Below are 11,849 nucleotides of genomic sequence, written 5' to 3'. Positions count from 1 at the left end.
CGGCAACGTATCCCCTCCAAAGAGTTGGGAGATTCGCCAAGTGAGCGCAGCGCCATCCAACTGGCCGGTCGAGCACACTTGATCAGGAATACAACGATCCCTGGGCACTCCGACAATTTACGTTGGCGGCATCTTATACACCACCACCTGGACAACGCATCTCGTTCGCTGCCCGTGTAGACGCGGAATGATCGCAGCCCTGACATTGGTCAGCGATTCGAGTCCATATCCAGAGGTGCTTGCACCAACCAGGGCACCAAGATGCGTTTTCCGATTCATTTAGCGCTCTGTACGAGAAGGGTTTAGGCGCTGGCGGCGGAGCTTTTGCATCGTCTGCAGAGGCGACTCGTTCCGCGATCCGCTCGATGGGCCGTGCCCAATGGGAGTACCGCTCTGCTCAGTGCTGGGTTGCCGTGGATGCCCGCTGCGCTGTGCACAGATTTCGGATTCATCCTCGTTCGATTTGTGCAGCGACAGGGCTGACCTATCCACGCTGGAGCTCAATACTGAATCCATGGGTTCGTCGTTGAGCTGTGCTCGCGACACCGGCTCAGTTGGGGAATTATTCAAGACGCCACGTCGCTGTCCATGACCAGTGATCGGTGACACGCCCGCGTCCTCCATATGAAGAGAACCAGCCTTGCTCGTGGACAGGGTGACTGCTGCCGCCTTCACACCTCTGCCAGAAGTCTCGGGATTGTTCTCTGGTATCCGCCTGTTTTCCAGATTAGAAGGATCCGAAGGGCATGCTGCAGGCTCTGGATGTGACGGCGACCGTAAGTCGCACAGCTGCCGTTCGAGGCTCTCGAGGGCACGTTGCAGCTGAAGACGCTGGCTGTGCTCACGTGTGAGCGCTTCCCGCATTTCGCGCAGGCGTCCTATAAGGAACGCTTCACGGGCAGTCTGGGGCTCATCCCAGTCCTCTTCGTCCTTGGTTAGGACATCAACGACGCGGTTGGTCAAGCGGGCAATTGTAGAGCTTCTCGGAGAACCACTCGTGCCTGCGCTAGGTGATGCAACGCCCGAGCTGGAAGCTGTTTCTTGCTCTCCAGGTGCCCGCACTGCTCCAGGTGTGCCAGATGTTGCCGTTGGAGACGCTGCCCTCGACTCTTCCGCGCTGCTGATCGGGCGAAGCGCGTCCGGTACACCACCGTACTTCTCCAGCAGCTTTATTGTCTCGTAGAACCGGGTGCTTTCTTTCAGCTGTTCTAAAAGCTCGGCCTTTTCTTCCCGATACTTGGCAAGTCTCTCCTCGGCGGACTCGATGCGCCAACGATACCAGAGCGAAGCGATCTTGTACAAAAAGAGGTATGCACCACCACTCGTCGACAGCACGAGAACAGCCCTGAGCCTGCTATTCGCAAATGCCCCCAGAAACAACAAGTCATTGAAAGTAAAGGCGTAAGCAGTCCAGATGCACACAAAGAAGAAGGCGTAAAGGCGGAAGGCGGCTAGCGTTCGCTCTTTCCGTCGTCGCCAAGCCTCGAGTCGACCACTGAGAACCGATATGCGCTTCTCGAGACGCGCTAGTCGGCGACTCTCGCGCGGTTCACGACTTGATCCCATACCCAACCACCATAGAAAACCCATGGGCAAGTACAAGCAGTTTCCCACAGCCTGCGCAGCGCAAGCGATACCGCGAACGCTCCAGATATGCGTCTCCAATGGCGCGTCGTATCTGCCGCTCCAAACGTCGTGTTTGTGCAGTACGTCGCTGATTCGCTCTATTCAAGTTCTTGTTTTATTTGATAGAATGTTTATCGTAACCACGAATGCTTCATAGTGGCACGGAGACCGGTATGCTGGATAGCATCCATCGCTCGTCACCCTACGTACAGGTTCCAAGGTCCATAATTTCCGTCGTATCTGCCGCTCCAAACGTCGTGTTTGTGCAGTACGTCGCTGATTCGCTCTATTCAAGTTCTTGTTTTATTTGATAGGATGTTTATCGTAACCACGAATGCTTCATAGTGGCACGGGGACCTGTATGCTGGATAGCATCCATCGCTCGTCACCCTACGTACAGGTTCCGAGGTCCATAATTTCCGTCGTATCTGCCGCTCCAAACGTCGTGTTTGTGCAGTACGTCGCTGATTCGCTCTATTCAAGTTCTTGTTTTATTTGATAGGATGTTTATCGTAACCACGAATGCTTCATAGTGGCACGGGGACCTGTATGCTGGATAGCATCCATCGCTCGTCACCCTACGTACAGGTTCCAAGGTCCATAATTTCCGTCGTATCTGCCGCTCCAAACGTCGTGTTTGTGCAGTACGTCGCTGATTCGCTCTATTCAAGTTCTTGTTTTATTTGATAGGATGTTTATCGTAACCACGAATGCTTCATAGTGGCACGGAGACCGGTATGCTGGTTAGCATCCATCGCTCGTCACCCTACGTACAGGTTCCAAGGTCCATAATTTCCGTTGTACAAACCTATCACTGCGTACGTTGCACCGTGCGTCGTGTCGCCCGTAAATGTCCGTGATAATCATAGTTGTAGCGTCGATGCGCAGACACAACACGGAGATATATTGGCACTTCAAAATATCTTTGGGGGCGGCCAGTTGAGGTGTCATTCATCAGACGCAGAATCGGGACTCGTGTTCGCTGGCTTATACTCGGAGCGTCTGCACGTCGGTAGGCGTACCGTTGCGGCACGGCGCGTGGCACACAGGTGGCTGTTCGGAAGAGCGCTGCACGCCGCATCACTCCTTTACAAAAGTGTCTGTGTGGAATGCATGGTCGGTTGGCGATCGGGGCTTTTGCTTGTCATCCACCAATGAAGAGGTGTACCATGTGCTGGCCCCGCGTGCGTATCCGTTTCGCGGGAATGTATCCGAACGGAAGGTAGGCGCCCTGGTCGATCCGAGCCTCAGGCGATACTGCAAACATTTCAGTAGGCTAAACGCCGGCAGCGACCAAGACCGACATTCTATGCGAAGCGAGGCTATGAACGAGGTATTTTGCGAATACATCAAAGTGTGATGAGCATTTGCTGCAAGAGGGTGCACTAGGTAGCCATGTTTGGCGAGTGCCCCGGCAGGTGGCGTCACGCGCAACTGAAGCTAGGATATCCGACCGGTGATCGCCAGTTGTGCTCTGGCTGAAGCGAGCCCAGACTTTCTTTCCCAGAGTATTGAATTGGCACTGAGCATGGATGAACCCAGAGAGAAGGCTTGGTGTTGCTCAATGCAGTGGTATAGACACATTTCGGAAACATTGGCCAGCGTTATGTGTGCTGATGCGGAACTACTGGTGCTGAATTCCATACGATAAAAATATATTTGTACGTGCGTGGCAAAACCTCTTGGCGCATTCACGGGCACTTGTCCATGAAGCGACAGCTTCCGACCTGTGTGCTTCATGCACGTGGTACCACCTGCGTCGGACGAGAATAGAACACTCAGCTTGTCGTTCTGTTCCTGCGTTTCGAGTCTCCCCTGAGTTATTTTCTGTGATGCAAAGCCTCGAAAATCGAACTGGAGGGAGAGGGGCGTATGGATTCATGTATGGTTTCAGGATTCTCCGCCGCACTTTTCTGGTTGGCTCATTCGACGCGTTTGCGTTGGATTTCGTTACGTCACCGTCATTAGCAAGATGATTTGCGATGCTCGCAAACAAGAGTTCGTGTAACCGCTATTATCATGGTCCGATTTCATTCTTACAGCCTGTGCGTTTCTCCTTTCCCTATTTTGCTGCGTATTCGATCACGTATCGCTCAAGTTTTGGATCCTCCTGTCTCAGGGCAACTCTCCGGTGGAGCGATTCACGTCGCTGGATATATAATGAAAAGTACTCGACTTCGTCCTTTGAAGTCTTGCTCGCAAGATCTTGTTGAAAGTTCGCTGAACCTTTCACCTCAAATAGTAGAGTTCGTTCTAAAAAGAAACCCTTCTCTCTTTGTGTGCATTCAAGAAACAGTTGTCGACCGCAACTCGATACCTGTCACAAGATATACTTCCAGACGATATCGTCTCTTTTGTTTGCATGCAAAAGGGTCTTGCACTCTGCCCTCAGTGATCACTACGATTGCTTCTGGAGAAAAATGCGTCACAGCCGTGGGTAGAGGCTGCGTAGAAGCATCGAAATTTGTAAACTTGTTCTCCGAAAAATATATTTAACCATCCGGTACTTGGTCCATGATGAACAAGGTGCCGTGCCACAAATCCTGTATTCAATGAGGCTCCGTTCGCTTTCTTGTACAACAGACAGCGACAGCACCTTGGGGACCACTTAGAAGAAGCCCATGATCGAAGGACACGACAGCGTGCCCGAATACCGAGGAGAGCATCGCTGAGAGCCATCTGTAGCAGCCCAAGGCATGTATCCGGCGATGAACCAACCGTTTACGTGCAAAACTGGGCGGTAATCGGAACATCAAGAGGTTCGATGGATATTTAGGAGCGCCTGACCACAGTCGAGTGTTACCCTTTGCGAGGGGCGTTCCTCGGCTGCCTACGACAAAGATTCGTCAAGCGCAATATCCGCTTGCATTTCAGATGTGTAGACAACCGCGGGAAGCTACGAAATTGACACTTGAATGCTGCTATCACGGCCCTTCGACTGCTGGCAATGCACCTTGAGGCAAAAGATTGGCCGACGTCTTTCGTGCCGAATACGAGAAAGAGGAAAAGGATGCAGTCGCAGCCAACGCTCGCAGGGGCTGCTGTTTGTGACGCTGGGAAGAGACCGAAAGTTTAGCGATTAGGTCCAGGTGCACAAGATGGAGCTGCTTCTATTTCAAACCGCCACGGGCGTAGCACGGGCTGATTTCTATCCGAATCAGCTTTACTGCATGTGGAGGACCTCGGCGATAGGCATCTGAACCCAGAGCTATCTTGCAGGGCTTCTTCAGACGGGGTACCGCATAAACGTATGCAGTTTGCTGTGACAACTGGCTCGTGCACGCACAAAACCTAGCAGTATCAAGTGCGCTCCTCTTGTGATAGTGGCGGCTAAGAGCATTGCTCGCCGTGCTACTTCCCAGGTGACGGCACCAGGTACTTGGAGGCAGTTTTTAGCACCGCTTCAAGAGCCGGTGTTAGGCTCGGCGCAGGGACGGTTGCCAGTTCGTTCAACGCGCACCCCTCGAGAAGACGATTGTTCTACGGGTAGGTGCGTTCCGGAGGCGTCTGCGGAACATCGGAAACCTCCCTCTGGGTATAGATAGCATCCACATATCCATTGGACTCTGGTTCGCAGCTCCGATGCTATAGAAACACAAACAAGCGTTGGAGGAAGTTTCTCACAGAACCTGCAGGTATCGCACATAAGCTTGGACCCAACTCTTCGACGGCGGATACCGACTGCCTCAGGCTCGCGTTTCCGCGAACCTTACACCGCGACATACTTCGCTGCTGCTGCTGCTGCTGCTGCTGCTGCTGCTGGTAGTTCCTTCATTTCGTGGCACCTGCACTGCCCAGAGGGTAACGAAACGCCGTTGTAAAAGTTTTCTGCACTGATTGGACTCGGAGCTCGGAACAGGCTGGTGAAAGCGTACCGGCACCTCGGCTTGTCTGGTCGTTGCCTCGACTCGGTACGAGTTCGCGTGCACCGGCGCTTAAGGGAAACAGGGGTACGGCTTCCGTCTAGACACACGGGAGGTATCGGGTCTCCGAGACACGTTCTCTTCTCATGCGTTTGCTCATGCTGTGGATGTCGCCGTGTACACAGTTGAAGGCAGTCGCTTTCGCACAACCCGTCGCTTTCTGGACAAGTTCGCCTTCGAAAACTTTCTGTTTTGCGTTTCGGCGAGGTCTCAAGGTCGCCGCATGCCGTCGCCGGTCGCAGCGGAGCGTGCTTCGGCACCTATCAGCAAACGTGCCGGATCTGGCTTATGTGACCGGAAGCACTCGTGAACCAGAACGCGAGTTCCAGGGTGCCCAGTGGGTATTTCGGGTCTATTTAGCACCGCAACTACGAGCTGCTCTTCGGGTGGCGGCCAGTGACCGGAAAGGACGCATCTTTGTTCCCGGAACCGAGCCGAGTCTTGAATTGCTTCGAAAAGGGATATGGGAACGCTTCTCAGCGCTGCAACGACTCGAGGGCACACCGCTTCACGTTGTCCTTGTTGCACACAGGCCAGACTCGCTGGAGCTCGTTGACTCTGATGCACTGTTAAAAGAGGCTTGGCAAGCCAAAGCCCCTCTGTATCTGCGTTTCGACCCGCAAATCAGCGATTCTATGATAGAGGAGTTTCGACAGCGGCCCCGAAACACCGACGGGGTACGAGAACGGCAGCGGGCACGGATGTTGCCGCCATTTTATCCAGCCAAGGAGCTCGATGCCGTAGACGAAGATATCCAAATGCTTTCATTCTATCGCTTTGTGCCCATTGCAGAGCCGGAAGAGCTCGCCTCTCGTCTACGTTTCTACCTGAAACCACTGGCGATTCGCGGTCGCATCTACATAGCACCGGAGGGCATCAACGCGCAGGTCGCAGTTCCTCTGCGTAGCCTCGACGCGTTGAAGCGGTTGCTCGAAGCCGAGTCTCCGTACCTGGTTGAACTCGCTGGTGTCTATCTGAACTTGGATCCACAGTTGCTGTCGGCAGCTCAATTCGCTGCACAGCCTCCGTTTCGTAACCTACATATCCGTTGTCGGCAGAAAATCGTCGCTGACGGTCTCAAGGAGCCGCTTGATCTGACGCAAGCTGGTCGAGAGCTGAGCCCGGCAGAGTGGCATCAGGCTTTGGAAGACCCGCACGCCATTCTGATCGACGTGAGGAATGATTACGAGACGCAGCTTGGAACATTTTTCGGGAGCGCTGAGGCTCGCCCCCTGAACACCCGCACCTACCGGGAGACTTGGAAAGCGCTTGAGGCGCGTCTAGCAAACGAGCCTCGAGATCGACGGATACTCACTTTTTGCACAGGCGGAATTCGCTGTGTCAAAGCAGCTGCCTATCTGGAGAACCGCCTCGGATTTCAACGCGTGGAGCGACTTGCCGGCGGCGTCGTTTCGTACGCCGCAGAGGCGCATCGTCAAGGATGGGATCCCAAATTCAAAGGATCCATCTATGTATTCGATGAACGCCTCAAAACCCCGGTGACGAATGATATTTTGAGCCGATGTGAAACGTGCAGTGCCCCAGCACTGGACGTCTTGCACTGTGCGCATGTACCTTGCCATCGACGGATGATCCAGTGCGCACGTTGTCGCCACCGGCTCTCGGGATGCTGTAGCCCCGAGTGCCAGCGAGGTCTCGAGCTTGCACTCGCAAGCGCTAGCAATGAGCTGCACTGGTACGCACAGACCATGAGCCGCACCGCTCCCTGGGGTACCGAAGCACCAATCCTGCGGGAGCTCGCGGCCGAGACGCATCGCAAGTTCCCGCAAGCCGCGCACATGATGAGTGGACCTGTCCAAGGTGCCGTCCTGCACGCGGTCGCTAGGCTGTTGCGAGCGCAACGTGTGCTCGAGCTGGGCACGTTTACCGGTTATGCAACGTTGTGTTTTGCTGGCGCCATGGGTCCGAACCACGTCCAAACTGTGGTGACGGTTGAGCAGGACCCCAACGCTGCAGACACCGCCGAGCAGTTCTTCAAATGTGTTGCTGGTCAGCTGGCGCCTATTGAGCTGCACCGAGGCGCCGTTTTGGATGTACTGGAGCGCTTCCGCGACCAAGCTGTTGCGCCTTTTGATCTCATATATCTCGACGCTGACAAGCGCCGGTACATCACCTACTTTGATTTCATCCTGGATCATAGACTCTTATCTCCGAATGGTGCGTTGCTTGTCGATAATGTTCTGTTTCGGCCTGTTTACGGGAAGCAGAAACACGCCCAAATGGAGGATGTTGAATTTGGCGAACATGCAGAGCGCATCGCGCTACGCAGTCGGAAGCTCATGGACGCGGTTCATGCCTTTAACCAACACGTACTGGAAGATGCACGCGTTACGCAGGTCATTTTGCCTATTCGAGACGGTCTAAGCATCATTCAATGGCGTTAAAGATGCGCTTCGTGTGTTCTGATGAAATGAGTCCGCGCCTCCGTCCAAATGTAGCTCAGAAGATGGCCAGGGTACCCGCAGCTATGACAGCGTCGCCGCATCCAGATCCGGTAAAAGACGTTGCTCTTCTAGCAGTTGCATGGATTGCAGACGTATCCCAGGAGATGCCCAGGCTACCGGAGCGATGAAAGCGTCTCCACATCCAGATAAACCCCAGCTTGCCTTCCAGGTTCCAGCATGAACGGATGCACTCGGTCATATGGATAACCACTGCTCACCAGAGCGCAAAGCATTCGAAAGCGCCGACGCCTACGGAGCAACGACACAGGACCAACAATTCCGCTGGATATCGCGCTGTACTCACAAGTCGCAGCGAAGCGCGGATCCCAGTGAAGGCATACCGCTCGAGGAGAATGCTCCAATCGCATGTGCCCGTCGAGTAGGCGATCCCCCGTCGTATCGACGGGCTCTAGAGCTGTCAGGCATGCTCCAGCGAATATGCGATCTTCATCAGGTGATCATTGTCCATGAGTGATTCTGCCGAAGTGGCGAGTCTTGGAGGCGACGCGAACCCTAGATCCTAGCCGGGCAGTAGCCGGGAACCATGAACATCACAACCCGCAGAGCGTGTCGCAGTGCTCAGCTCGCCTCATTGTACCAGAGACGCACATGCATTTGACTCCCTTTCATCCCCATGTCTTCGCAATTGGAAAGGAATCACGTTCATAGCAGCACCATCGTCAACTACGATGCAGAGCAGGATGCTGCGCGCTACCCGGCGAAATGTTTATCGCTTCCATCTCAGATGACATGCGTTCGCATACAACGGGCACCGAATGGCGTGCAGGTGAAACAAAAGCTGGATGTGAGCAGACCGCATCCGTCACAAAAACGAGGTCGTATTCGCAGGTGCTTCGCTCATGCACGGAGGCAATGAACGAGCTTACCACGGGGGATGGATCGAAAATTGCAATCCGCGGAACATCCTCAATGCAACGGTAGCGTACCATCGTGCGGCGTGGACGTCCTGTTATGTCGCAATGATCCCCGTCTCTCGTATACGGTTGCACCAAGTAAGCGACGGCGCTTCCGATACCTTCCCCTGCAACTGGGAGCACACGTCCATCGGATTCCAGGCGGTACTCAGCGTCCGACCCACGGTCGACGCGCGACGCAGCACCGTTGGTTGCTTGCGGGGGTGCCTGCCAGCGTCGCCCGCTGAAAAAGGCACCACTGGTGATCAAATTCGTGCCGTTACGTATCCTTTCGCGGTCGAGTGCTTCATCGTACATGCCCATGCAGACCTCGTCCTTGATGATGAGGTTCAGGCTCCCGTCAGGTGGTATTTGTTGAGCCTGTATCAGCAGCCGCAGGAAACGTTTTCTACCAGGTTCGCCATTCGGGCCTTCGGGGAAAACGTGCTCCTTCAGAAGTTGTTCAATCTCCGCACGAATTCGCTCGCGCTCTGCAGGCATCGAGCGCCGTCTCTCCCAGTGAAAATGGCGCACGTGCCTGTGAAAACAGAACTCGAACACCCGCCAACCTCCCTGCCGGTAGAAGCACTTGTCCTTCAGCTGTTTCTGCAGAGCCGCGTCCAGATCGATGGTAGGCTCCGATTCCACATCCATGGATACCGTCTCAACGTTGTTGGGCGTTGCAGGCTCATCTGCTGGTACACGACACACATAGAGGTGTCCGTCAGCGTCCCGCAACGTCTGCACGTACGTAACGTTTCCCTCGCTTGTCGTAAACGTGCCTCTATCATTGCGCAAGCCACTCGTCAGCGATCGGCTCGAAGCTTCCGCGCTCCAGTCGATACTGTAAGTTTTTTTCGGGAGCAGCAGATCCCGAAAGAAAATAGTACTCGCCTCAGACTGAGGAACCCGAGGAAAGAGGCGAAACCCTGGAAGCGAGACTTCCTCAGACACGGAAATCGCTCGTACCGCCCGCAGCGCACCGATGGATAAGTGGCACCAGCAAAAGTTCACACAGAGCAGCCAGAACAAAACACCTCTCGCGATCCGCATCTTCAAAACTCTATTGAGAAAGACGCTAGAGGAACCGTTTAAAGTTGACTAAGTCATATTCAGGTCTGATCCAGCAAACACTACAGCGCTGGAGTATCGCCCTAAAGTTTAGGAGCACCGAAGCGGATGCTGCGTAGCAGCGCGTCCTGGTATCAGCGCTGGTCAGCGCGTTGGCAAGTGAGGCGTGCATTCCACTAGTCAATGGTAGTTTTGTCAATGGAAAAAAATGCGCATATTCGGAGAACGCTGGCCTAAGTAAACGTTTGTCACTGGAAAAAACTAGTTAATGGTAGTTTTGTTATGCATCTTGGTCGTAAACAAACTAGTCACGCACCAGTTCGCGAGCTCGGGTATGCGTGTATTCCTTATGCTTCTAGTTCATTCTGCATGGACCTTGGAATGCGGAACTGATTTAAATTGTTTAACTACGCAAGTTACCTGATCCGGCACTCTGTGAGCACGACTGCATATGGAGCGCTGACAGCCGCGTGCTTCCGCGTCAAGGACGGTAAGGTTTGCACCTGCTGGAGCGGCCTGAAATCCAGCACTGATTTTCTTGAACCGCAGATTCATAAGTGTTGCCAGTTCACTTCGACAATGTGGATACTTTATCGACTGCAGCTGACTATTCATAGATGACCCACTCAAATCTCAAGCTCGTTTTGCGTACAAGCCTGTCGTGGTCCAAGGCACGGTGCATAAAATAACTCCCCTGAATAAGCTCGTACCACCGTGTGGAACATAACAACCCACCACAGCACGAATAGGATGCATATAAGCACCGCTGCTGGTATGCGAAACAGATAGAAATCCGTTAATTTGTAAAGATCTGCTGTTGATGCAGTGAACACGCCCAGAGGGAAGATCAAACCCCACCATCCCAGATTAAATGGTAGTCGGTTTCTTAGCGTGTGCCCGATTGCAAAAATGGCAATCACCAGCCACCAGACGCCATAGCCCCACAAAGCAGTAGCAACGAACATGGCAATTGCCGGGGTGGCAGAGGCCAAGCTCTGGAAAGTTGTCGCGGAGACGCCATAACCGCTGTTCTCAAAGGTGCGCTTCGCGTAGAGTCCCAGTTCGGTGGCAGCTAGCGCCCCGGTACCTATCGGGCCCAGCGGAAGGAGACAACTAATAATTAGATCTGATGGCGGTAGCTTGTGCAGTACGAGACGCAAGAAGAATATCACCAAAATGCTCATTGAGAGCGGGACCGAAAATCCCCATAAGAGCATGCTGATGAACGCAATATTCTGAGCAAGCCGCTGGTTCTGAACGACCGCGAGCAGGAGACCTCCAGAGGCCGCTGCGACTTCGCCAGGAACCACTGGTAGAAGCCAGACTGCGCTCATGCTTTCCAAAGCGTGCGAATGTGTCGTGAGCATGAATATCGGAACAAGCAGCCCACAAAGGACCGCGAGGCCCACATCCACAAACCAAAGCACGATGGCCGCTATCGTTGCACTGTTGCCCCAGTGCGGCGTGCCAAAGAGCACCAACCCGTTAACGATTGTTGCAAGACCCATTGGAATAGCGCCAAGAAACATGGATTGAACAGGATGATGGAACATTGGGATGGCGTCGTTAAAGAAAAAAATCCATCGGCTCAGAAAGAGAATCGAAAAGATCCCAAACAATCCGACGTTAAAGAACCAATACGCCCAGCCGAGGTCGTCTTGGTGCGGAAACTGGAACGGGAAGTCTTTAATGACTACCGCCAGGATCCCCGTACCCATGGTCACTGCAAACCAGCTCGGCACGAACTGACGAACAATCTCCCGCGGACCCGCAACCTTGCTCAACGGCCGAGGTATATTTAGCACCATCTAGGAACCAGACCACTCTTTACAAGAGTCCCAAAAGTTTTC

At 53.8% G+C, this 11,849-nt stretch overlaps 4 protein-coding genes across 4 annotated transcripts, besides 1 other annotated feature; 1 reads left to right on the top strand and 3 right to left on the bottom strand.

Annotated features, from left to right (window-relative positions):
• Window positions 1–279: 279 nt before the first annotated feature.
• Window positions 280–1,590, bottom strand: CYME_CMS494C (hypothetical protein; the record flags this gene model as incomplete). Its single annotated transcript, XM_005539013.1, has 1 exon — window positions 280–1,590. The coding sequence occupies one exon, from the start codon at window positions 1,588–1,590 to the stop codon at window positions 280–282; it is 1,311 nt and encodes a 436-aa protein (XP_005539070.1).
• Window positions 1,591–5,635: 4,045 nt separating this feature from the next.
• CYME_CMS493C (hypothetical protein, conserved) lies at window positions 5,636–7,954 on the top strand (the record flags this gene model as incomplete). Its single annotated transcript, XM_005539012.1, has 1 exon — window positions 5,636–7,954. The coding sequence occupies one exon, from the start codon at window positions 5,636–5,638 to the stop codon at window positions 7,952–7,954; it is 2,319 nt and encodes a 772-aa protein (XP_005539069.1).
• A 740-nt stretch (window positions 7,955–8,694) lies between these two features.
• CYME_CMS492C (hypothetical protein) lies at window positions 8,695–9,981 on the bottom strand (the record flags this gene model as incomplete). The annotated part of the gene is made up of 1 exon (XM_005539011.1): window positions 8,695–9,981. The coding sequence occupies one exon, from the start codon at window positions 9,979–9,981 to the stop codon at window positions 8,695–8,697; it is 1,287 nt and encodes a 428-aa protein (XP_005539068.1).
• Window positions 9,619–10,304: a sequence feature (possible transcribed region).
• A 321-nt stretch (window positions 10,305–10,625) lies between these two features.
• CYME_CMS490C (probable malic acid transport protein, malate permease) lies at window positions 10,626–11,807 on the bottom strand (the record flags this gene model as incomplete). The annotated part of the gene is made up of 1 exon (XM_005539010.1): window positions 10,626–11,807. One exon carries the CDS (start codon window positions 11,805–11,807, stop codon window positions 10,626–10,628), a length of 1,182 nt encoding a protein of 393 aa, XP_005539067.1.
• Between the last annotated feature and the right edge of the window lie 42 nt (window positions 11,808–11,849).

This window comes from Cyanidioschyzon merolae, chromosome 19 (assembly GCF_000091205.1).
Source record: "Cyanidioschyzon merolae strain 10D DNA, chromosome 19, complete genome".
Taxonomy (NCBI): domain Eukaryota; phylum Rhodophyta; class Bangiophyceae; order Cyanidiales; family Cyanidiaceae; genus Cyanidioschyzon; species Cyanidioschyzon merolae.
Note: the sequence above shows the minus strand (reverse complement) of the source record. Positions and strands in the feature narration are given on the sequence as shown.